Source organism: Pollicipes pollicipes, unplaced genomic scaffold (genome assembly GCF_011947565.3).
Source record: "Pollicipes pollicipes isolate AB1234 unplaced genomic scaffold, Ppol_2.1 Scaffold_6686;HRSCAF=7923_pilon_pilon_pilon, whole genome shotgun sequence".
Taxonomy (NCBI): Eukaryota; Metazoa; Arthropoda; class Thecostraca; order Pollicipedomorpha; family Pollicipedidae; genus Pollicipes; species Pollicipes pollicipes.
The window spans coordinates 33,940,169-33,965,689 of NW_023596921.1; the positions used below are offsets into that span (position 1 = coordinate 33,940,169).

Consider the following 25,521-nt stretch of genomic DNA (forward strand, 5'->3'; position numbering starts at 1 on the left):
AACTAGGCATCCAAGAGTGCAAGTTTCGTTGGGCACTATGTTGCTGTTCGGAACCGGAATGCCAGTTAACAACCTATTTTTATTCCGCATTAAAACGCTTCAATTACGGTGCTGGTGTTACAAAGACTTGGGAAAAGTGAGAACGAAAGACGGGAAAAAATTGTCAGTTATATTGTACTGAATAGTCATAAGCAAGCGGCGAGTGCGCGTATACAAATTAAGACAGATACGTACTTAATTTGGTGTACGAAACGGCACAAAACAATACAAACATGATCGTACAGCAACTGTTTCCGACTAGAATCCAACAAAGATTTTACTCCTTTCAACAGTCTTTCCATTTCTACTTTCAAACCGTCACTGGCGGATAACAATCCATACTGTAGACGCAATACGACACACCATTGCACTCAAGTACAAAACGTGGGAAGAACCTGAAGTCATGGCACTCCTGATAGACAGCGTCCTAGATACCATGTGCTTCTGTAGGGTACGTACCGACACATGTCACACACAAGAGTACAAAGCAACAGGTCAAACTAGTTCCCTTCGTATGCTAGTTTAAGTGAGCCTCAGCTGACATTGCTCCGCGAAAGGGTCGCCGTCATTGCGCGGCGGCGGCGGAATTCTAAGGAAACAAAGTGCTATGATAGGGACCTTGTCACTAGTGCAGGCATCGACTGTCAGCCAGCAGAGTATTGTTTTGTGCCTACCGTAACGAAACAGCGTTCCGAATTGCACAGCTCTGTAACGAGCACAGTATTGGGACAGGCTGAAAAAGATTCAGTGGTGGCCTTATTAGAAACGATTATATCATCCAACAACGAACACAGCTGGGCATTGTGCTTGTACTTAAGACAACTAGCGTGGAATCTGTATATATATATATATATATATATATATATATATATATATATATCCAAATATAGCCTTCTAATGTATGCAAAGCACACACAATATCATCAGGTTGGTTACAAACTTCCAATAATTGCTTTAAACATTATAAATGCTTTAACTTTAGCTTCAGACTTAGCTAACCGCATTTGGCGCTTTGCCTTGACCGTCAACTGACCCTAGGGTATCGGAAATACTGACTAAGCTGATTACACTCGTCACTTCACTCTGCAGGTCATTAACCAACTGGCTTGACACTCCGGCAGTACGAACAGGTTTGCTGCAGCCGTTGCGTTCAGGGGTTTGTGTGTGGTTCATCCGCCTTCATCTGGCAGCTTCAGGGGCAATATCAATATGGCAGCAACAGGACCAGGCGGCCGCGGCAGTGTGGGATTCAGCCCCCGCCGCGAGGCATCTCGTTCCTGACTGCTATGGCACGCCACATGGCGTTTTCTCGGTTACCGCAATACAAAGCTAGGTACTATGTGCCAGATTTACCTTCAAGTGTAAAATGAAGGAGCCCAGAGAAATTCATGGCCTCTACATAGGCTGTTTTGCTTAAACACTGCAAGGCCACATACCATTCCTAAGGCATGGCAGCTGTACTTCTCCAATTTAGTCAAGGTCTCGCTCCTACCCGTAACCAGCTCCGCCAAAGGCAACGTACAGGAACATGCTTGAAAGACCAGCTCCGAAACCCGGCACCATCCCAACCCCCGGCATGGTCGTGGTCGATGCCAACACCCCGATACATATTCTGACTGGTCGTTTACTAGGACTGGATAACTATGGCTTAGCCCAGCTACGCTCGCGATAAGACCAACTGATTAAAACACAACGGTTCTGAATATCACCAGCACCGCCTTGTCAGCGGCCAGCAGGCAGCGCGCGCCGCAGCTGGATGCTCCTGACCCCCAGACCCGACGCAAGCACCCCTTCACCTCTACACCGAGCTTTCAGCCCACCGGCGCGCAGACTGCGCCCCGCCGCCGCCGCTCTCCCCGCACGGTGCAGGGTTCGCCGATCGCCCGCCAGATGGCAGGCCGCGCTACAGGACCGGCGCGTGCAGGAACTGCTGACCGTCGGCGGTGAACACGGGCCTGCCGCTGATGTAGGTGGCGCGCACGTGCACGTCATCCGAAAGCAGCACGAAGTCGGCGTCCGAGCCGAACTCTAGCGTACCCTTCTTGTCGACGATGCCCAGCGCCCTGGCCGGGTGGAGCGACGCCGCCTCCAGCGCCTCCACCGTGCTGCAGCCTGCGGCCGAACGAGCGCAGTGTTAGCCGAGCCCGTGTCGACAGGGCCGCAGACAGGGAACAAGTGCACCCAAATCAGGGCTGTAAGGGCTCGAGATAAGGAGAAAATGCGTAGGACATGGATGAGGCGGGGGGGGGGGGGGGGAGTACCGGTGTGACATCTTATGGAGGGACATGGCATTACTGCGATCCATTCGATCATCGGAGCCTGTATTGGTAGTTGAGCCAGAACACAACGCCGCCATCGCCTCCAACACATAAAATGCCGACTATTTTAAACCGGCCATCAGGTTCATACGCCCACAGTATTTTGCATCTGCGAAGAACCCTCCCGGTCTCGAGGCCGCGACTCTTCCACCGCAGACCCCACGGGTGAGACTGCGGAGCAGCCACTGAGCACTAACGGGCCGAGTGCATGTAGTGTCGGATGCAGCCGTCCATGGTGACGATCGAGCCGCAGAGCGTGTCCGTGCCGGCGATCACGGCGCGCTCGCCCTGGATCTCGACGTCCATGTCGCCGATGTGGTGGCGGCCCGAGCCGAGGCCCATCGCCGACACGGCGTCGGTCACCAGACACAGGCCTGCGGCAGGTCGAGGGCGTCACGCACCGGCCGGGCGCGGCCAAGGGCGTCACGCATCGGCCGGACGCGGCCGAGGGAGTCACGCATCGGCCGGACGCGGCCACGGCCCTGCGCCCAACATCGTGCGGTGGCCCCACAGCCACCAGGGGCGCCACCGGGCGGTCCCGCAACAGCCGTCCGCCCCGATGGCACCTATACTGTATACAACTTCGTATTAACATAGAGCGATTGGTCTGTCAGCATGAGACGCGCAGCATCGCTGCCATGCTGGAGGTCCGATGCACAAATAGACGTAGATAACAGCGCGGGGAGATTGGTGCTCGCTGGTGGAAATGAAACCTAAATATCTTGTACAACCAGCTTGGGGCGAGGGCGATGGTAAATGAACTATGCAGCTTTGGCTGCGCTACAGCTTTTCTACGCTTACGTTAACACGGAAAGCGTACGATGGAGAATCCTGAATTAATGACGGTCCTCCAAACTAAGCATACTTTATTGTCCTTCCAGACATTACTGCATCACTCACTCTACGAAGGCGGGATTTGTACTCCGCGCCCAGAAAATACAAGTACATTCCCTGTGGGCGCGTGTAAGTCTGTGCTGAACACTCCAGTGACCGTGAACCGGGTGCTCTATCATTGCGCTTGCGCGCACACAGACGCCACACGCGCCAACTGTGTCTCCACCCCGCCGGCCAGCCGACAGCGGAGGAGGCGGCGGTGGCGACGGCGCACCCACCGGTAGGGTGCGTCTTATAAGCGATGCGGAGCGCCGCCGGGTGCGTGTGGATGCCGTCTGAGATGATGCCGTACGACAGCTCCTGAACCGGCAACCGCTTCGACGTCAGCATGCCGATGATGCCCGGGTCACGGTGGTGGAACTGCGGCGTCGAGACAGGTGAGTGCTGACCGGCACGGGCGGCTCATGCGTTTGTCTCCATGGCAATCGCGTTCCATTAGCACTACCGCCCGACCTCTATCCGGATTTTCCAATTGCGATCCGGAATATCCTATTGTCAACCCGGAATTCCATCTCACGCCGGACGCAGACTACCGATCGAGTCCAGGTTTCGATTCCGGTCGTTCAAAAAAAAAAACACTTTTCAGCCTAGTTCGTTGGGATCACAAAGGCGATCAGCGGACAGCACTGTTCAACCGGCGACAGTACCGTCAGCCCAGCCCAGCCCCAAATCAGCCGTGCGGCCGTCCCACACGCTGGAGCGGCTTCCGCTGCCTCCGGCCGACAGCTGACCGCGCCCGACAGCGCCGGGCCGATCCGCGCAGTCTCGTGAGCCGGTGGCCCGCCGGCCAGCCACCGCCTCGCACCTTGGTCATGGCGTTGAAGAGGTGCGTCATGAAGTGGGCGCCGCACTCGAACGCGCGCTCGCCGTCGACAATCGAGCCGGCCGAGTGACCTGCAATGGCGCGGACCGGCTGAGCAGCATGCACACACGACGGGAGACGAGCGCACAAGAGACGGCGTCAAAAGTGGGGACATGCTACAACTATATCCATGGTGATTCATTCAGCAGAGCCGCAGACTGCCAGGTACGCACAGCTGGTCTCAGCCCCAGGCCAGCCAGAGCAACGGCAGTGACAGGCGGACGAAACTGCGACAGTACGCCGCCTGGCCTACCAGAGGAGACGGCACGCCGCCTAGCCTACCGACGGAGACGGCACGCCGCCTGGCCTACCGACGGAGACGGCACGCCGCCTGGGCTAACGACGGAGACGGCACGCCGCCTAGCCTACCGACGGAGACGGCACGCCGCCTGGCCTACCGACGGAGACGGCACGCCGCCAGGCCTACCGACGGAGACGGCACGCCGCCTGGCCCACCGACGGAGACTGCACGCCGCCTGGCTTACCAACAGAGACGACTATGCCGCGGTCGACCAGACCCCGCACGGCGTCCAGCGCGTTCGGCAGCTCAGGAGCCAGCGTCACCATGGCGACGTTGTCTAAACAGCCGTATACGTCCTTCAAGGTGACGAATCCCTGCCGACAGTGCATGGTTGTGTGAGTACAAGGCATGGAGCCCTGTATACGTCCTTCAAGGTGACGAATCCCTGCCGACAGTGCATGGTTGTGTGAGTACAAGGCATGGAGCCCTGTATACGTCCTTCAAGGTGGCGAATCCCTGCCGACAGTGGCATGGCTGTGTGAGTACAAGGCATGGAGCCCTGTATACGTCCTTCAAGGTGACGAATCCCTGCCGACAGTGGCATGGCTGTGTGAGTACAAGGCATGGAGCCCTGTCATCCCATGCCCAAACATGTGGCCAACATTTGTATTACCCTTCTTTATGGGCCAACAATAATGATCCATAAGCCATGCGCGCATTGTCTTGCCAACAAGATGACGATCTGGCAAATTTGTGTTTCCCTTCCACGCCGCGTCCGCAATGGTTGGCGGACATCCCACTAGTGCAGCCCCTTCCCAAACAGCCCAGCATCCCACCCTCCAAAGTTCCTCCACCGCGGATAGGAGGCGACGTCGCCACCACGCCACCACACAACGGACCCCCAGACCGTCAAACTGTCCCGTGTGCTGACACCACCACACCGCAGAGCCTCACCTCGTCAAACTCCCGGATGTGCTGCACGGGGTGGGCGCCCTTCTTCTCCTTGCTGATGAACGGCCCCTCCAGATGGGCGCCCAGCACGCCGGCACCCCACTCGCCGCCCGGCTGCTTCCGCAGCAGGGGCAACACCTGGCGACGGACGACACGGCCGCTGAGCGACCGGCGCAGGCGGCCCCGCGTGCCGCCAGCCGGGCCCCACCGTGTCGTAACGGGAGACACAGACGGCCCGCGTGCCGCCAGCCGGGTCCCACCGTGTCGTAACGGTGGACACAGACGGCACGGCGTGCCGCCAGCCTGGCCCCACAGTGTCGTAACAGGAGGCACTGACGCTCCGGGCGTACCGCCAGCCGGGCCCCACAGTGTCGTAGCAGGACACACTCGTCCAGATGTCAGTCGTGGCACAGCTATGAAGCAGGATTCCATGGAGAGTGCAACATTCTGGACGAACAAACACAGCGCATGCCACCCCGAAGCCATGGCCGGTCGGCCGTGCCCGAGCCCAGCCGTCCCGGGTAAATCGAGAGCGGGCCAAGAACGGACCTTGCGGTACACGCTGGGTGCGGAGGTGATGACGGTGGGCAGGAAGGAGGTGACACCGTGCGCCAAGATGCCTCGTGCCACCGTCGACACCGCGTCCTCTGTCTTGTCCTCGTCGAACGCGAAATCGAACCCGAACCCGCCTGCCAGCAGCGGGGTGACGACACGTCGTAGGCACGCGCGCGCGCTGATGTCGACGCCGCGCGTCCGCTGGCATGCAGACGCGCTTCCATAGATGGCCGACTATTGCGGGTTGCGACATGGACCAGCGAGACACAAACGATGATCAGTCCAGCTCTCGCTCGTCTCACTGGCGTGAAGGCACTGACCAGGTGTTTGTCATAACACAGAGTCGCACCAGGCTTACACGGAGCCACTGGGCGACACCAATCACTGTGCCGGATGCAGAGCTTAGCAGGTCCATTAAGCGACCCAAGCTGACAATTGGACATTGGCAAACTGCGTGGGATGACCCGACGTCCTCCTGATGAGCGAGAGGGCGCCATACGTCCCGGGCAACCGCGGAACAATAATCCCCTGGCAAAAAGCCGAAGCAGTGCTGTCACCTACTGAACGGGGGTCGCGTCGTGAGAAACTGATCCCCATTCATACTCGTCGATGACGAGCATGAAAGTCGTCCTTTTGGAACGTCAAATGGTATCTCCCGTTTGGAGAGCATAACACGAGCACATGTGAGTGCTTAGTTTGCGGTTACTTAACGCAGCATGAACACGATTTCTCACGTTTCATACATCTCTCTCACGTCTCACGATTTTTCACACCATAGATGTGAGAGGGCTAAAATATGCGGAGCCTCCCCACCATTTATGACGTAATCAAGAGCACTACATTCTCAAACGTTCTCATAACCGCAACAAAGACAACCATTTATTATGAAGCGTAACGCCGATGCCTTACCGCGCTTGTCTCACCATTTATCTGAACATCTATGAAGCCAGGTGCCACAATGGAGTCCTTGCAGTCCACCTGGAAGGTTGGAGGGCGCTTCTGCTTGTAGAAAAGCTCCTCGGGATTGATGATAAGCCCATCTTCTACCCAGAGATCTTCACGGATCAGCCGGTGATTGTACAAAATGCGGCAGTTCTTGAACTGAGTAACGCCAGACATCGTGACACGTATCGCAGGGGATCTGGGGAGAGTGCCGGAAAACCCCGTCAGTTAATCATACAATGATTGCATTAATGACTTCTGACTAAGATAAATTAATGCTTAAGTCTTCGTCGACCTTCCGACGGCTTAGACTAGCATCGGTTGGCAATCCGCTCCCCAGCCCACACGTTTTGAACTTCAGGGCCCACGTCTTTGCTGGGTGGAGGTCACGCAACCGACAGGAGATGGAACGATTGGCGGTTCAGAGTGACAGGTTGGAATGAGCCGGGGTCACCAGCGACATCCCTTGCGGACCTGCCCTGAGTCCGGTATTGGTTTCATCCATTCCCCAATAACACTCGGTGGAGGAATCGATCCCGTCACCAGCGTCGGGATCAAGTCCGCCACAGAGTGTCTGCATTGGCATGGGCCCAGACCAGAATCAGTTGTACCGATTGAGCGGGGACTACACGGCCCGGCTGCGCGCTCCCAAGGCTGGACTGCCTGCTGACGCCGGAAGTGCGACACAGACTGCCAGACACAACACTCTGCACCCGCGCTCAAAACAATAACCCTGGTTACATCAGAGGCAACATGTTCAGGTGTAATCAATATATGTGGGCACTGCACGCAGCAGGAGTGACAACTGTCTTGAATGGGGAGGGGTCCATTTGCACACACTTGCTTAGCCAGAACTAAATCATGAAAAATGTCATCAGGGGAGTCCAGAATATCAGCAGAACTGTGTCCTAAGTGCTCTCAGACTTCCCATCGCAGTCAGATTTATATTGACATTGTTTCTAGTTAAAAAACTGCACCATGACATCAGGTAAATGAATTTATCTGATCTTTAGAAGGTTGAATTGGCAAAAACCTCTGAAAATGAAGTTATCATTTGAATCTAGATTTAGGGGTCAAAAATGCCCTAGTTTACAAGTTATATATGGCAAGATGTTGATTGAGGTCATGTTAGGTCAGGTCACTCTGGTCCGCAGGTTACAAGGTCACTCTAGTATGTAGCCATTATGTAAGTGGGGCATTAATCAGTCAGCATCAAGCAAGACTGAAAGGCTTGGTAGTTGTTGACATTGAGCATACCTGCCCAGTATATGTGTTCCATTTGAGGGACATAATAAATATAGCAGAGCTATATCCCAGTCTTTACATGTCATTCACCACATGACATGTACATAATGTTGCTGAGATGTAGCATTTCTGGCCACTATCTCTGTTTCATTTGAGATATGATATACATTATATATATATATATATATATATATATATATATATATATATATATATATGGCAAAGCCATATGCCAACAGCCAGAAGCTCATGCCTTAATGGCAAGAGGCCAACAATTCTATATGCAACAGCTGGACTCTGTCTGCCTTCTTGAGTTAAGTAATTTGGTGCTAGATTTACTGTTCACAGTAAATTAAGGGCTTTAAATGGGTCTCAGAAGCTCGGCCAGCAGCAAAAAATTAAATTGCAGATGGCATTACAGTAGCACAAAACAAAATGCATTGTAATTACAATATCCCACTTCATAAGCAGCAGCTAAAACCTTACCACCATTGAACTAAAAATCCTAGCTATAACTGAGATCACAGCCACACTGAGGACAACATTTCTCCAAACTGTGCCACATTTTACTGACTGGAGAATGCACAATCCATGCAATCATACATATAGTCAATGTTGTCTGCACATGGTGAGAAAAGAAAGCATGGGTCTTTCCTTTCCCCACTTGTGAAATAAGCAGCAGCTTGTTCTTTCATAAAAACTCTGGTCTGTGGAGCTTAGAGCTTGCTGACACATTTGTGCAAATCACACATTGACTTTCACATCTGTTTAACTACATGAGTGCATGCTGAAAAGTTGGGCCTTCCACAGGCACACACAACTAATGTGGAAGAGATCAACAGGAGTACCTAATTTCCAACATTTAAACAAATTCAACAACAGACCCATCCCTTTGCGAACAGAGATGGATGTCCTGGAGCAGAAAACATGCCTTCTCTCTCACCACTAGAAGAACGCTACTTTCAGCTCCCAAGAGAAATCAAATTGAATCATTCTCAAAATGGCAAGGGTAAAACAGTCCGCCTACACAATTCTCGAACATAAACATTAATTGATGGGAACGTGCATAACTGAACCACACAACACGCCATACCGCTAGCGACGGCTGACACTGTTGTCTTTACGCCGAATTTTCTACCGCATTTGTCATATTCGCCTCAAGGTCACAGCTTCATAGCAATGGGCAGGACTTTTGTTTTCGTGACTGCTTTTCCCTTTGGAAATATGACACATTTTTCCATATGACACATACATATGCAATTTTCCATATGACACATTCCATATGACACATTTCAGTCGTTGTTAGATATCAAAATAATGTTTCTTAATTCCATCGACTGAAATATTTATCAAAGATGGGTTGTGTTCAACCACCTATCCGAGAATATGCACCGAGTCTTCACCGTTATATTTTGTCCATGACTAAAAGTGTTTGGTTGATGTGTTCTGGCGCATTTGCGACGATATTGCGTAAACACTACACTTGTGCACGGGTCCTGTACGCATCCTGCCTCCTATTGTTTGTAAACTGCTGAAATAGCGCAAGGTGATTGGCAAGTGGGCTCCAGTAACCAATCAGCTTCAGTATAGGAGGTCTACGACCTGCCGCCCTGCATTATTTAGCAGTGGATAATCTCAGGGCAGATGATATCGAACAGGCCGTGACTTAAGCGTCGCGTGTTGAGAGGTGCGAAGGGTGGGGGCGTTTTGTGAGTGTTTTGCGCTAATTTATGGAGTGTATTTGGGTTAAAATTTTGACTTGCATCTTCCTTCAAGTATGATTGACCGCAGGTGTGGAGGAATTGCACTGCACTTTGGAGTACAATGAATAGTATTTCGTAAACCACTTAGCGCGATAGTTCGTCTGTTTTTCATGCTCAACAATATGGTTACTAACATTTGCCGAACATTGTAACCTCAATTCGAGAAGTACAGCATATCTTTGTGGATGAATTTCCAAGGATGGTTAGCACTGCCAGTTGCCCGTCTTTCAAAGTTTTAAACACTCGAAGTTTTGGACATTTTTATATTGCCAATTTTAGTTGAATCTATAGGAAAATGTGGCATACACCCACCATTTGTTAAGCCTCTTCTTCTGTAGTTTGCATAAACTTAATTTTGTGTCTCCTTTCAAAATAGATATATGTGTAAGACAACTATGGTCCATCCAGATGGCTCAGTTGGTCAAAGTGTCAGCCTTTTGATCCACACACTTGTGGCAGGGTTGGCTTGGATTGGTTGGTGCAAGTCATTTAAGGCATCAACTATTTTGTCCTTGACAGATATGGCCTGTAGCCTGTTGTATTGGCAACACAGAATATCAGTTGATGTCAGGGGAGAGTGCAGGATGGACTGTGCTAACACCGCAGCATATTAAACTTGTCACTAAATCACCGAACTTGACAGGTTGTCTGGAATTGCTGATCAAGTCATAGGGGATAGGGCCACACAAGCAATACTGAGGCATCAACCACTGTGTCTGGGAAGTCATAGGTGTGGGGTTTTATTCCATGTGGTGTGCGCTCTTCCTGCCAGGGTGAGTGCGGGTGACAACATATATTCTCAGCAGTGAAGTTTGTCACAAAGCCCCAATAACATACGCACACACATTATGGCTTAGTTAGTATAAGCTCATTCCAGAAACCTATCCTTTCAAAGGTTTGGGTTAAATCTTTAAAGTACTGCACCAGCCATCTTGGAACCACGGTATACCAACCAGTACTAAAATGGTGGAATTGTATCATTTTACTCTCAGATGCAAAGTAATGATAATCTTAGATTGGTGATATTGCTCATAAGTGAAATTATGTAGGTGATTGATGATTGGTAGATTAGTAAGCTAGTGAGTGATGAGTCAGCTGAGCATGGGGTGAAGCTTCCTATTGCAGTAGCAAGAAATGGTCAGGTTAGGTCAGTTAAATTACAGAAATTGCTGGCTGTATTTGGTTTGTGCTTTCATTTGTTACTAATGTGCTCATCAAAAAGAAAGAACCCTGATGCCGTCTTTGCACATTGTGCAATGACATAGGGATAACAGTGCCCAAGTTGTTGATGTGTGCTGTGTTGCTAACATAATGCTACCATAATTATTGTGTAATAGTTTGGGGTAGTATGATGCAGTATGCTGAAGCAGGAGTGAACCAATACTAAACATAAATAATTATCCTCGCAAAATTTGCCATAGATATGTACTTCAAAATCATCCGAAAGTAGGTTTGTATGAGCAGGAGTGATCTTTATCTAGTGATCTAGTGATCTTTGTATGAGCAGGAGCTAAATCTTTACCTTTGCATGTGCATTGGGCACAGGGTTGTGCCTGGCCAGTATGTCAATGCTCCATCCACTGTGCCTGATGCCTGCTTTAACTTGGTGAACAAACCAGGGGCATTTATGTGCCTAATGGGTATTTATGTGCCAGGCCAAATTTTGTATGCATTTTCAAATAATCTCCTTAACAATATTTTGGTATTATTGCTGCCTGAAATTGTCTTTGAAACCCTGGCCTATACATTAGTGGTGACTGTGCCACTGAACTCTGCATGGGATTAAAGTGATGACTCTGAAATTGTCACTGGATGTTTCTACACATGGCAGTGTCACCAGACATGTTTGATATGACATGAATTTTTTGCATTCTGGTACCTGGCTACTGGGGGATTACCATTTCCATTGGTCAGGGTTGAGAGCTAACTACTGACTACTTAAATATAGTTTCTGTTGTTTTTACAGAAAAAGAATTACATCACTTTGTATAGTCAGTCACTTTGATGAAATGAATGATAAATGCACAGGTGTTCTCTCATGAATTAAGTTAGTGAGAGCAAATAGTTGCTGATATATGTACTTGACATGTATAACTTGACATCTTGTTACAACTTGTCAACATCATTGCTACGACATTGGATTTGGGCAGAATAAGTTTGTCTGTTTAGGCATGTATGAAATCTTAGTGAGCAATTCAAAATGTTATGGGTGCCAAATATTCAACAACTGAATGTCGTTCATGGGACCACAATGTATTCCGTGGGGAACTCAACTGCATTGCTGCAAGTGACATCATGTCAATTTGGATGTAAAGCCATTATGACCCAGATTGCTTGATAGTTTCAAACATCATTGCTGGCTAGTATGTACTTGGTTTCTAGATCTTTCTATGTATCCAGGTGCATCTTTGCTCACTCAGGTGCACTCTGTAAATCCAAATGGCATGCCTTTCTAAAGGGCACCATGGGGCACCAAAGGCACCATGGGGCACTGAAGTGCACCATCTCATATCCTATGAGCATGTTTGCAACATTTGATGATGCACTATTCTTAAAAGCACCAGTGGTGGGAGAAGTCTTTCAGAGGCTGGCATATAGTTGCAGCTGTATCAGTAAATATTCTGCCCTGCCCATCCAAAGGCCCAAGGGGTATCACTGTCAGGAAGATTTAATTAACTGCTTCAGTTCTTTTCATTGCAAAAGGAAAGTTACTTTGGCTTGCTTTGGTGTGGCAGATAGTGGTACTAATGAAATTGTGTCTGATATATATCCCAAACACACTTATGTGTGTGTTGTGTCATATATAACACTGTCATATATGACACTGTTATTTGACATTCAGATCAGGGCCTTTATTTCTGATTGATACTTACAATGTGGTTCGGATATGTTTTTGACTGTAGTCATAGTATGGCTACAATCTTTCCAGTAATTTGTTATTAGAATACCCCCACATCATTCATAGGACAGTTGGAATGAATTGCATAGACACATTCTGACTGCAGCAGACATGCCAGCATTGCCCATTATATGTATTGTCACCCCTGATCCACCATTGCCTGTTTTCATTTTCACAGGTGTGACAATCTGCATGCCATCTAGATTTTAGGAAGATCATATATTCAGCAGCCATGTCTGTGTCATCAATATATCTTTTAGACTCCAAGGGAAAGGTAAGAACCCTGGATTATTGCTTGTATTGTGATGATGACCAGATCAGGATGGCATAGTGAGAGAGTGTGTGACCAGCCATAATTAATTTAAGTTCCCAAGTATATGCTTTTATTACCAACTAGTGTCGGGAGGTTTGTTGTGATGATACAACATATTGTCTGGCATATGGTTAAGGCAACAAATAGACCAATCTGTACTATCCTTTACAATGTACCAGAAGCATGCTCTGAAAGCCAGACATTTTAAAGTGACAGGGACCCTTGGTATAGCCCTATGTTGATCTCCTATAGGCCATGTTGCTGTACTCTCTGTTTACTGGTCATGGCCCATGACAGTGTGGCAACATACCTGGCAACAGCCACGTTTTTACCAGCAGTGAGATGGAGTCACATTTGCACCAGTGGTGAGATGGAGTCACGTTTGTATCAGTGGTGAGATGGTGCTGTGACGCTGCTCGCTCTGCCAGGTGCTGATATCCCGGAACTACCGCGGCGATATCGAGCCCAGCGTCATCGACAAGTTCATGCCACTGCTCATGGACCGCGAGGAGGAGGGCAACATGTCGCCCATCATACAGGTGACGCGCAGCACGTGGTCCTCTGTCCTTCTGGGAGGGTGCTAATAATGCTAGATAGTTTGCAACAATGACTTAACACTGTAAGTGCTCAGTCACGAGGCACCCACTTGTCTGCTAATTGTAAGTGCATTGGCTGGTTGTATGTTCCAGGCAGTTTTGTGGGGTTACAGATGTGATGTGTCAGTCAGCCTTTTGTTTTCAGCCTGTTAGGAATGACTAGAGAATGTTTTTGATTGATCAGGAAGAATGAGTATAATTGGCTGGATGGGCATAGTTCAGTGAGAAACACAGCTCTGAAGTGGTCTGTACAGGTGACAAACCAGCTATGTGCAAATGGATTAGTCTGCTACAGATAATCTAAAAGAAAACTTAGTGCTCCAATGGCCTAAGGCTACATTCTGCATGCTCTTACTTTGTCTGCTTTTAATTTTCTGGAAAAATATTTTCAACTGTGTGCTTTAAAGTACTTGACACATATTGGTGCCTTGAAAACTGATGTTTTCAGTATGGTATGGCGCAAGTGTTGGTTTGTGTGGATGAGACATGAGTTTTGCTGTGAATTACACATTCGTTATTACATGGGAAGGATTAACTCCGGGTCACTTTGTTATAGTCATATAGTCATTTGAATCGCACCGTTGTTTGGTCTGGAAACGGCCGCACAAGTTCCCGACAACACAGGGGGAAGCCATTGATTGCCATCAGTTTCTGGCATCTACCATGCTGTCCTTTTCAGACCAACGGCTGCACGTTCATGTACATCAAGCACAGTAACGTGTACGTGGTCAGCACGTCCCGCAAGAACGCCAACGTCAGCATGGTGTTCGCCGTCCTCCACCGACTGGTGCAGGTGAGGGGCGTCTAGTACCGTCAGTGGTGGCGCACTCGCGTGAATGCTCTCGCAGATACCCTCGCGCAGGCTGTCACTGTCAGACGGCGAGAAGCTCTCCCAATTTGTACGTGGGCGGCAGCACGTTTTTGCACTAGGAAAGTGATCCACGTGCTGCGTCGCGGGTGTATGTTTACTTGGTGCTGTGCTGCGCCCGTGTTCTCGTTTCCTGACCGATGTGGCTCATGACGTCTGAACACGACATCGCCTGTCTTCCGCGCAAATTAGACACATGTACCCTGGTGTAGCCTTAGCATGCAGCTCAGGGGGCGTCGCTCGATGTCAGTTTTGTTTGGCGAGGCATCTCCGGCGCCACACACGCGCCCACGTCGTGGTCCTTCCGCCGATCAGCCTGGGCATGCCGCAGGTGTTCGAGCACTACTTCAAGGAGCTGGAGGAGGAGAGCCTGCGCGACAACTTCGTCATCGTGTACGAGCTGCTGGACGAGTTGATCGACTTCGGCTACCCGCAGACGACAGACAGCAAGATCTTGCAGGAGTGAGTGGCCGGGGCCCGGGAAGGCGGGGGGCAGCGAGCCGCCTGTCCGGACTCACCGGATCGGCATAACCGTGAGATGGCGACGCGGGATGTCGGGTGGCCGGGCTGCGTCTGCGGCGGGGGCTGTGGTTCTGTGGTTCAGATCCAGCAGCTCTGACCTATTATGGCGTCTGAAGGTCAAGACTGCATAAGATCAGATGACTAAAAAATCACCTCCGTACAGCTGTTGACTATTTCGGGCGATCTGTATGCCTGCCTCATTTTGCTATGGTGTTTTGCATTTTTCATCTGAATGCATGCGATATACGTCGTACCAACAATAATGACAAAATACTCAAATTGTCCCGCATTTTACCAGTGTTCGTCGTTTTGTATGTACTCAAAGGCATTTCTGCTGGCGACTGGTTGCATATTTTCGATTATCCCAGTAGGCACGCGTTTTGAACGCTCGATGGGCGCGAGGAGACATCCAGGTACCATGTCCGCTTTTGGGCGTTGGCGGATTAGGCGGGATACAGCCCACTTACATCGCTAGTGGGATATCGGGCCCACAAGTCAGACTCCTCGGGCAGTGCTCGAGGTGGCGCCCATGGTCCTGACCTCGGTGGGGTGCCTGCCGACAGGTACATCACGCAGGAGAGCCACAAGCTGGAGCTGGCGCCGCGGCCACCGATGGCCGTCACAAACGCCGTCTCCTGGCGCTCGGAGGGCATCAAGTACAGGAAGAACGAGGTCTTCCTAGACGTCATCGAGTCGGTGAACCTGCTGGTGCGTGCGCTGCCCGATGCCGTCGGGCTGCCGGTTGGATGGGTGTCACTGGCGCTCTTTCGGATGGGTGTCAAACGCGTGTGGACCTGAGGTGACCCGGGTGTGACAGCGATTCCGGAGTTATGGCCTCTTGGGATTGGGGCCCCATTGATCGGTTTACTGTATTGGTGCGTTGGGCTCAGGCTCATACTCACCAGGATGAGAGGGGATGAAGTAAGACCTGGCTGATTTGGAAGTATGCTTTAACATTAAAATTTTTTTCTAGACATGGGACACAACCCGCGACTCCAGCTGTAGTTCGTGGGTTATGCTCATATCTGGTAATATAACTCATACCCTGGCATAAGATCCAGGAAATGTAGGGACCGGACGCATTCAAACCAAGATAAGAATAGTATTCATTTGTGTTCGATAACAGCATTGGGTCCGTCATGAATCATGTTTCGGATGCTATTTTGATTTACGGCTCGACGATCAGTGTGTTTTGGGGTTCAGTTCTCCGTTTGGTTGAGGCTTGTTCTCGTTCGCAGTCTGTTTAGACTGGCCGCTCGTAAATCCTTGTCATGTGTCCCAAGAATAACATATTATAGCTGGGATAGAAATGACGCCGCTTCAAGAAGATCCGCTGGACTGGGGCATGGCGAAAAGCTTCGCGGTTATTCGTAACACCATCACAATCTGGACGTGCTGGCTCATTTTTCGCAAAAGATGACAGCCACATCGAATTATTCATTGGCCACGAAAGTGGCAGATGCATCTTTCCGTCATAGATACACATCGTCTAGTTTGTTTTGCGTCGGGTTCCCCTGAAGCGCCATACAAGCGTTTTCGAAGGAATTGCAATGTCCTCTCTCAACAGCTCCAACAGACAGTTACTGCCGCAGGAACGCGATCCCACGCTCAGCTGATTTGCCCCTCATACGCCGCCGAGCACGTAAACAGCACACGGGACACCTCCTGTTGGCCGGCACTGTATTGGCAGTGCCGCTCACCCCCCACCCCCACCCCCCACCCCCGCGGCAGGCCAACTCCAACGGCAACGTACTGCGGAGCGAGATCGTGGGCAGCATCAAGATGCGCGTTTACCTGTCCGGCATGCCCGAGCTGCGGCTGGGTCTCAACGACAAGGTACTCTTCGAGAGCACCGGCCGCGGCAAGAGCAAGTCGGTAGAGCTGGAGGACACCAAGTTCCACCAGTGTGTCCGACTCTCCAGGTGGGCGAGGGAGGGAGAGGCTTCGGCTGACCGGCCAGTGGCGGAGCTGAGCCGGAGCTGAAGTTGGGTGCTGAGCGCTGCCGCCTCACTGGGGCTGCCAAGTGGGATGTTTGGTGGGAGAGATAGGGCACGGGTGGGCCGGGCTCCGTTGTTTGGTTTGGGTAGGTGGCAGTTGCTCGAAATATGAATTCAAATAATAGCTGTGTTCGGGATTGAGAGCACTGTTCACTCTGACCCTGTCCCTGGAATTATATACGCGGCGTATCATGACCGCTGGTATCGTCAGCTCACACAAATATGCGTCCAATCGTCGGCGTCGGACTCAGTCTGGAAACTTTTTTCAGATTCGAAAACGACCGGACGATATCGTTCATCCCCCCGGACGGCGACTTCGAGCTGATGTCCTACCGGCTGAACACGCACGTGAGCATCTGACTCACGCGCCGGCGCCTGCTGGGCGGCGCCTCTCGCACACGCGCTCCGCTGGCGGAAGACACCGAAAGTGGCCGGCGCCGCTGACTCAGGCGGCGCGGAGCCCGCCGGCCGGTGCCGGTCCTGTTTGGCGCCCTGCGTTCCGGCCCGGCCCGGCCCGCTCCCGCTCCCGCTCCCGCTTCCGCTCCCGCTCCCGCTCCCGCTTCCGCTCCCGCTCCCGCTCCCGCTTCCGCGCGCCTGGCCTCCAAGTCCGCCGTCTGGGCGGACCGGCGCGATCTGACGCCGTGATTCATGCTCTGTGCGTTATGTCATCGCGCCTGAGGAATGTTATCATCTCGGTATCCGGCTGACTAAGTGCGGCGGACGGGTTGCCGGCTGTTGCGGGTCGTCGGTGCGGATACCTCACCGTCCGAGATAGTCGGTTCACGAAAAGGCGCCTGTCGGGCGTAGTACCGCTAACGACCACTAAAGCCGTCGCACAGTGTTTGTTTCGGGCCTGATTGGCTCCGAGGGGCAGTGACAGGTGTGCCGTCGACGGGCCTGGTTCGGCCTCCCGCTGACCCGTCCCCGTCCCTCGCTAGGTGAAGCCGCTCATCTGGATCGAGTCGGTGATAGAGCGACACGCTCACAGCCGGGTCGAGTACATGGTCAAGGCCAAGTCACAGTTCAAGCGGCGCTCCACGGCCAATAACGTCGAGATCATCATCCCCGTGCCCAACGACGCCGACTCGCCCAAGTTTAAGACGACTATCGGCAGCGTCAAATACGTGCCAGAAAAGACGTGCATTGTGTGGAGCATCAAGTCGTTCCCGGTGCGTACGCGGCGCTGGGTGCACCAGAAAGGGCGCTGTTAATGGGCATGTCATGTTATGTTCTGGAGAAACCGCTTCCGTGAATTGGAAGCGACCGTTATTGGGCTCAGCTAAGCACAGGTTTAACTATACGGGCTTCGTCGCTCGAACCTCTCCCAGTGCCTTTCTAAAACAAGGAATGATTTCGCGTCGGTCGCCCAAACCGTTACCGCCGCGTGATCTTAAACGAGTGGCGAAGTCCAGGACATGACCGGTATGAACTGCCCGAAGTACGGGCGGTGGTACAGTGGTACACACTTGTGGGCAGCGGACCCGGGAGCCAGTATAAACATGGCGATACCTCCCCGGGGTGGCCTCGCTTCGACGTGCTGGTCGCGCCAGGCGTGCGCCCGAGGCGTTCGTGCCGATAACGCTGCGTGTGTCCAGGATGTGGTGGTCTCCCCTGTTTCTCCAAGCGTGTTGCCTCGCCGTCCGTGCCGGAGATAGCGAGCGTGCTCCCAGGGAGGCGTTGCCTGTTTTGCCCCGCTGAGGTCACGTGGCGCGTTTCCAGGGCGGTAAGGAGTACCTGATGCGGGCCCACTTCGGCCTGCCCAGCGTGGTGGCCGAGGATGTGGACGGAAAGCCGCCCATCAACGTCCGGTTCGAGATCCCGTACTTCACCACCTCCGGCATACAGGTGCGTCCGCAGCCCGCCCGACGCCCACCAAACTGGACTCTCTGAGCTCTAATTTCCGCCAAACTGCACTCTCTGAGCCCTGATTCCCACCAGACTGGACTCTCTGGTCTCCGATTCCCGCCAAACTAGGCTACATGAGCCCCGACTCCTGCCAAACTGGACTCTGATCGTTCCTGAGGGACGGCCACGGGATCTTGCGAGCTTTTCGTTCTGCATTGGCCGTGGACTTAATAGGGTGTTGTTTGCCGATTTGTATGCGTTTGAGCTTCTCCTTTTGGTTACAAGGATGGGTATATGCACGCGTGTCATCTTCCACACATGCCAGTGACCGTGTCTCGATTTCTTGTGCCGTTTCTCTGCGTTCTGCGTTTGGCGTGCCCGCGAGCCTGTGGTGCAGGCTGTTTTCTCACGGCGTTCTGTGTACCGCCGCGGGACGCCGGACCGCCCTGGCCCCTCCCCAGTAAGAGGCGGGTCGGTTGTTCGGGTCCACTGCGCAGCGCTGCGCCGGCGCCGCTGCATACAACACCGCTGGTGACCCCGGATGTTTTTCGCCGCCGGGCCTCGGCGAACAAGCGTGGTCGTGTGGCGGTCTCCCGCCATCCCCTCCCCTCCCCTTTCCCTCTTCGGCTAGGAAGACGTATTGGTGCGGACGGTGGACGAAATTCAGCGTGAGCGAATCACAAATTATCGGCTGGTACATGGCGAAGTGCATAACGATGAAGTGTACCCATGGTGAACGGACAAATATCGACGCCCAAAAATAGAAAATTACAAAATTCCTCAGGAAAGGAACGAGAGTAGGATAAAACGATACACATTAAATTAATCATGCGATATTCTTGCTCCAAAATAAGATATGTTTTGCGTTTGCGCTCGATGCCCCAGTTTCAGATATATGAATTGGTAGAAAGCCAAGCCTAAAAACAAATGGGTTCAGTCTGTTTTCAACTCCCTGGGTAGGCCGGTACTACTGCTTGGATCCACCTGAGCGGGTGTGGATGAAACGCTGTTTGTCACGCATTTCGTGTCATGTCACATTGTTAACGGTTATGATGTGATCCGTACATTTCGCCTACGTATGTCTTTGTCCGACGTGCCGTTATCGAATGCGGTGTGAATCTCGCATTTCGCCTGGGTTCCCTGGCGATGGCTGTCAGTAGATCGCTTTCCATTTTATTATTGACGCCTACCTACCATGAGTTCACTTCGTTCTCAATTTTGATTTGTCACTCTCAAATATTACTCCCCCATCCTTTGCCACTCGATTGTTTTTCGTCTGCAGTTTCATGTCTGAAGACCGACTGTCGATTTGTTGCATTGCATCATGTTGCATTTGAGTTTTGATAGTTAATCATGTCTAAATTCATCCTGTCGATATTTTGTCACTGTTTCTTGTCGTCGTTTGGCATTCTATCATATGCGTTCGATGTTTTCCGATTAGATTGCCAGTAATTTTGTTTTTGATTTCATAATCCTCCCGATCGCTTATCAATCCTTTCTGACGTGCTGTGTAGGGGAATCCTCTCCCCCCCCCCCCCCCCCCCCAATTGTAGAGTCGAGCGTGCGCCGCAGGAAACGTTTATTTCCTGACTGTACCTACCTTAACCGGGCGGTGACTGTTGCAAACCCATCCACTGTCCCCCCCCCCCCGACGGGCGCAGAGCGGGTTGTTTACTGCAGCGTAGGTCTCTGCTCCTCCCCCTGCGTGCTATCGCTGTGTCCGGCCTCTGGCGCGATCCCAGGCCGTCTCGTCCCGTCCACAGCACCAGACAGTGCTCACCCACGCACGGTGTCAGGCTGATGCTGCACCGCCAGCTCGTCACGTCCCCCTCCGCCTCCCAGCACCGGGCGGGTCCTGAGTGTATACCCTCGTCCGCCCCCTGCCCCGTTCATTAGCAGACGGGCACGGCGGCGGAGGCGTTGACCCCGGCTGTGGCGCGCCCCGTGGTGCCAGCCGGCCGGCGCCGTCACTGCTGGCCGGCCGGCTGGGGCTGTGCTCGCGGCGGCGTGCCGGAGTCGCGAGTGAGCCAGACATGTGCTCTTGCTGAAATGATATCTACAAATGATGCAGCCCGACAACTGTGTTGATATTGGACTGTGCCGGGCGCAAAATCGCGTCGCTGGGTGATCTCCCCGAGCCTTCGGTCTTCGCCGCTCTCCCGCACTTAGACTGAACGTGTAATGGATGAATTGATGTACAGTCAATGATTTCAGTCGTGATCAACTATCGGGGTCCAGCGTGAGAATTGTGAGACTGACAGAAAGCTTATTGTGAATCACGCTGTTGGTGTGTGGGTGTGGGTGGGTGTGGGTGTGGGTGTGGGTGTGGTGGGTGTATGGGAGTGTGTGGGTGGGGGGAGGGGGGAGGGTGTGTGTGTGGGGGGGGGGGGGTGTTTGCGGTTAGAGCTGGCTGAGAAACCGGCTTTGGAGGAAGTTGGTTTTCAAGCAGTGGGTGAGGCGGCGTTTCCCACTTGCGGAGGGAACCCTTCACCGCTATCCTCATTGATCATAGCCCTGTGACATAGAACGGACAGTTTGTTGAATCATCTCGTGACACATACAACGTTTTGAATGAGGCATGACCTAATCCGTGTACCGTGTCCGCCCCGCACGCTCATGCTTACTGTCAATTGCATGATGCGAAGCCCTGTGCTTTTTGTCTTCCCCGTAACTTGACGGTCAGGAATGCTCTGCCAGGCCCATGGCTGACATGGCCGTAGCACCAGACGAATAAAGCCAAAATTGACGGATCACTTGTGCGTTTACTGTTCATCATTGTCGGGTTTTGCCAGTCATTGATTTGAAGACGCAATTTATAGATATCTCAATGCCGGCAAAGGTAGAAACAAGTCCAGTAATGAGTTACTAGGGGTAGTGGGCGCTTTAAATTGATCACGATAACGGTTTTTCATAACATGCGTCCTTCTGCGAGCTATGACCAGGAAGAACATTTCCGTATCATCATGAATACATGCAAGTGGTCTGCCCGCAACCAGGGTGTTATAGAGGTCACTTGCGCAATGCGCACCCCATGTGAATGCAGTGAGTAGCGGGCGGTGCTTTAGGCAAGGGTTCAAGTAATTTGTGTGAAAACCAACGCCGTGCTCATTTTCAGGCAGTCAGTTCCATGCGACTCGTCAGATGCAAATTTTAATAGTGCTTTATCCCGCTCCGTCCATGTGCGCGTCTGAGTACATTGGTGTGTCTCCAACGTGTTCATAAGCTCATAAGCGGTTGTTCCCGTTGCCCGTCCTGTATGATGCAGTTGTCGGTCGTAACTGGAGCTCGTGCTCACCATGAACCCATTCCGCCCGCGGAATGAGAACAGTATTCCAGATTTTAAGCAGCGGGTGGGCGGCAGAGCAGTCGGTGGCCGAGCAGGCCTTGCCTGCGTCGTTGCCCGCAGACTAGTGAAACAATGCAGTGTGCTAAGTCACTGTGGAAAGCGTGTCTGCCTATTTAACTACGCGTTGCAAATGACTGGCGCGAATGAGCAAGTGCAGGCAATTATGCGTTGTAGGCCTGTTTGTCCACAGCTGCGTTTCCAAGATGGTCGTCAGACGTTTCCGGTATAATCTCTACTCAAACAAATCATCCAGACCCGCTGCGTATGTAAGCGGCCAGCCTCCAGTGCATCTTAGGTGGCCGCCCGCTCTGAGCCGCGGTGTAGCGCTGCTGCCTGCTGTTTCGAAGCCGGACCTGGGTTTACATGCCTCTGACCCGGCGTCACCGCCCGCTGCAGGTGCGGTACCTGAAGATCATCGAAAAGAGCGGTTACCAGGCGCTGCCGTGGGTGCGCTACATCACCCAGAACGGCGACTACCAGCTGCGCACCCAGTGAACGCGCCCGTCCGTGCACCCGCACCCGCGAACCCCGCAGCCGGAGAGCGAGCCGCGTGTCCGGCGCACCGTCGCGTGCTCCGCAGCTGGAGAGCGAGCTGCGTGTCTGGCGCGCCGGCCAGGCTCCGTGAGGCGCCGGCCGCCGCCCGCCCCCGCCCGTTCGAACTGCGTGGTCTCCGTCGGTAGTGCCACCGGCGTACGGCTGCCGACTACGGCGACGGAGGCCCCGGAGGCCTGGTATTTATTGTTGCGAGCCGGCGGCTCTGGCGGAAATCATTCCACGGTGGGAAGATCTGTAGGTGTCCGTACTGATTTTAACCAAATATATCTGGAGTGTTTCGAGGTGAAGCTTGTGCTTTTTTCGACCCACACGGACGATGCATGGCGACGTCAACGAGCACCGTAAAGCTGAGCAGACAGATTGGTAGTGTAGTTAACACTGCGCGGTTTGACTGCCTAGACTCAGCTGTTGATAACTGCGCGCTGTCGGGGACTGTCCCTCGGGCGTCACGTCTGTCGCTCAGAACCGCGTCGAGCTACGCCGCCGTCGGCATCCGCTCGCCTGCCGTGTCGGCGGTTGTAGCTGCGCCGGGCTTCGCAGCCTGACACCTGGGGAACACGATCCCACCCGGACACCCCCTCCCCTCGCGCCACGCTCGGCCCAGGGGGCCGCTGGTACCGGACACGGCCCTGAGCCTGTGCGCCGGCCAGCCGCCAGAGGGCAGCGGCTGGCCGGCTGACTCACCCCGCCGCTCGAGAGGATGGCCGAGCGGCCCGTCGCCCGCGTCCAGTGCCGGTCAGCGCGCAGCGGCGACGCAGGCGGCTCGTGAGCGCCGGTGATGGCCGACTCTGGCGTGGCGTTCACCATGGAGGACCAGTCGCCGGCCTGGTACTTGACCCCGGACCGGCGGCTGGGCTGCGGTCCGGCGGCGGTGGAGGCGCCCGGCCAGCGGCGCCGGCTGCCCGACGACGTGCTGCAGTAAGTGTTGTCGCCTCCCGCTCATGCCCGCCGCCAGCCGGCCCCTCCTCGTGGCGCGGCGCTGGTACCTGTGCGGAGACGCGGCTTTGGCAGGGTGTCGGTGACGGCGACGGCGGGGGCGGGGGCGGGGGCGGTTGGAGCTAAGCCCGGGCGTGTTTATCTTCCGGCCGCGCATCGCTTACATGCGCGTCTGGCCGCTCTTCCTTGAACAGATCGCCTCCGTGTCCTCCCCTTCCCCGAATTCGGCGGATGTGGGATGTGTAGACGAGCGTGGCTGACGGAGCGCTGGATCGTTGCACTGGTCGTTGTGAAATATGTTACTTGGCACCGCATTCAACAGCCCAGGCGATTAGCGTCATGCGACTGAAGGTGTTGGATGCCAAGCCAGTGGAAATTCACCGCGCTGACAAGTTAACCCAGGACATTTCGTCTGCCAGTATCACTACCGTATTGAGCTCGGACAGCTCGGCCTAGTTTGAACGGCGTTCTGCAGTCGTACGCGGACGGGTCCACCTTGGCCCAGTTCAGGGACACACTGGCTGGCTGATGATGAGGCTGGTGCTGACAGGAGGGGCGAGGCGGGGGAGGAGCAGGTCGTCTCGCTCAGTCGGTCTGGCTGCCGGCCAGCCGTCGTCGCCCCTTCGCACCGAACAATGCCGGCCGGACGCCAGCCCGGCCGCCGCCGCCGCCGCCGCCGCCCAGCCTTGTCGTTTATTTACAGTGTCCAGCGGATAGGCTGGGGTCGAAGCCGACTCCGGGTACGGCCCTCTGGGGGGAGGGGCAAGGTCAAGCCTGGTCCGACCAGTCGCGGCCGGCCGGCACTTCGTCGTGTCGTGTGCAGAAGGTGGGGTAATGCGGGTTAGAGAGAGACCAAAGTCTGGCTCATGCACACCGATAAAGGATTGTCATCGATTTAACCGTCTGGTATCCATGCCGCCGGTTATTGCGCGGTGGTCCGCCTCGCCGCACTGCACCAGACGGCAAGGCTCCGCGTCTGGTGGGAGTCCTCCCCTCCCAAACAACTCAACACATCCGTATTGAGGCCTGCTGCGCACAGACCATCGTGTCCTTGTCAATGATCCGTCGTCAGCATCTTTGTTCCTTTCGATCCGCTTGCAGTTGGCCTGCTCACAAGCCCGCGCGAGTTCGGCGAAGCTCACCCGTGCGGCCGCACTGCTGAGAGCGGGCGTGTCACGGGTGCCCCGGGGACATGTCACGGGTGCCCCGAGGGCGTCCCTTTCGTGGCTCACGCCGGTGCCGTCCGCCCGCCCACATCCGCCCGTCCGTCGCTGTCGGCGCAGGCACAGGTGCGGAAGTCGCCGGCGCTGCGGCGCTCGCCGAGGAAGCCGCCACGCCGCAGCCGGCCGGCGGGCCGCGGCACGCCTCTGTGCCTCGCGGGAGCCACCCGGCCGCCGGTGTGAGACGACCTGACCCGTGGGTTCACATGGGTGAAATCGCTGGAGGGGGTCAGAGAGATGTGCCTCCCCCCCCCCCCGTCTTTTGTCCTCGCTATTTTTGGTCGCATCGCACGCGTTTGGCATTTCATTCAAAGCACTGTTTTGAGTCATCTCTCAATCATACTCTGTCTCCCCAATGCGTGAATCATGGTTACACCCACGCCAGAAGGCTGCTGGTGACTTCAGGATGCTGACTTGCGCAGTCCTGTGACCTCCGATTTAGCGAACTTTGAACTGGTATGCAGGACGGCCTTAGCCGCGGGCGCCTGATCAAAGTCTGTGAATCAGCATTAACATACATGATGCGCAATGATTTCATCATTAATTTCGTCCCGCTGGAGAATAAGAACCTGCCTGCTCCATGGCTCTAGTGATCTTAGGCTGGAGCAAAATAT

General features: G+C 53.5%; 3 protein-coding genes across 7 annotated transcripts in view; 2 read left to right on the plus strand and 1 right to left on the minus strand.

Moving 5' to 3' along the window:
• Positions 1–1,678: 1,678 nt before the first annotated feature.
• Positions 1,679–9,209, minus strand: LOC119108518 (N-acetylglucosamine-6-phosphate deacetylase). 5 transcript variants are annotated; one of them, XM_037232092.1, is made up of 9 exons: positions 9,141–9,209; positions 6,784–7,001; positions 5,855–5,994; positions 5,309–5,443; positions 4,599–4,728; positions 4,057–4,145; positions 3,470–3,611; positions 2,555–2,731; positions 1,679–2,151 (listed from the first exon to the last, which is right to left on the minus strand). In XM_037232092.1, the coding sequence occupies exons 2-9, from the start codon at positions 6,977–6,979 to the stop codon at positions 1,943–1,945; spliced, it is 1,218 nt and encodes a 405-aa protein (XP_037087987.1). In that variant the 5' UTR covers positions 6,980–7,001; positions 9,141–9,209; the 3' UTR covers positions 1,679–1,942. The 5 variants fall into 5 exon arrangements, with proteins under 5 accessions (XP_037087987.1, XP_037087985.1, XP_037087986.1 ...); XM_037232090.1 differs by having other exon boundaries at positions 9,172–9,208; XM_037232091.1 differs by having other exon boundaries at positions 9,119–9,176.
• A 507-nt stretch (positions 9,210–9,716) lies between these two features.
• LOC119107861 (AP-1 complex subunit mu-1) lies at positions 9,717–23,033 on the plus strand. Its single transcript, XM_037231425.1, has 11 exons — positions 9,717–9,734; positions 12,888–12,983; positions 13,451–13,561; positions 14,298–14,411; positions 14,818–14,948; positions 15,572–15,716; positions 16,740–16,930; positions 17,275–17,353; positions 17,944–18,174; positions 18,725–18,850; positions 22,593–23,033. The coding sequence occupies exons 2-11, from the start codon at positions 12,942–12,944 to the stop codon at positions 22,689–22,691; spliced, it is 1,269 nt and encodes a 422-aa protein (XP_037087320.1). The 5' UTR covers positions 9,717–9,734; positions 12,888–12,941; the 3' UTR covers positions 22,692–23,033.
• A 464-nt stretch (positions 23,034–23,497) lies between these two features.
• The window catches only part of LOC119107756 (transcription factor EB), a 63,989-nt gene continuing 61,965 nt past the window's right edge, over positions 23,498–25,521 (plus strand). Inside the window, exon 1 of the mRNA XM_037231307.1 lies at positions 23,498–23,669. Within this exon, the coding sequence (XP_037087202.1) occupies positions 23,530–23,669 (140 nt within the window). The 5' untranslated portion in view covers positions 23,498–23,529. The remainder of the gene's footprint in view (positions 23,670–25,521) is intronic.

What these genes read in the sequence shown, in the direction of transcription:
- LOC119107861 (XM_037231425.1), top strand. Translation starts at nt 12,942, where the DNA reads ATGTCTGTGTCATCAATATATCTTTTAGACTCCAAGGGAAAG. An exon ending in GACAGCAAGATCTTGCAGGA is followed by an intron (nt 14,949 to 15,571) that starts GTGAGTGGCCGG and finishes GCCTGCCGACAG; the next exon opens with GTACATCACGCAGGAGAGCC. An exon ending in GGAGCATCAAGTCGTTCCCG is followed by an intron (nt 18,175 to 18,724) that starts GTGCGTACGCGG and finishes GCGCGTTTCCAG; the next exon opens with GGCGGTAAGGAGTACCTGAT.
- LOC119108518 (XM_037232090.1), bottom strand. Translation starts at nt 9,197, where the DNA reads ATGACAAATGCGGTAGAAAATTCGGC. An exon ending in ACATCCGGGAGTTTGACGAG is followed by an intron (nt 4,729 to 5,308) that starts GTGAGGCTCTGC and finishes CACTGTCGGCAG; the next exon opens with GGATTCGTCACCTTGAAGGA. An exon ending in CGGCATAGTCGTCTCTGTTG is followed by an intron (nt 4,146 to 4,598) that starts GTAAGCCAGGCG and finishes GCGCCATTGCAG; the next exon opens with GTCACTCGGCCGGCTCGATT.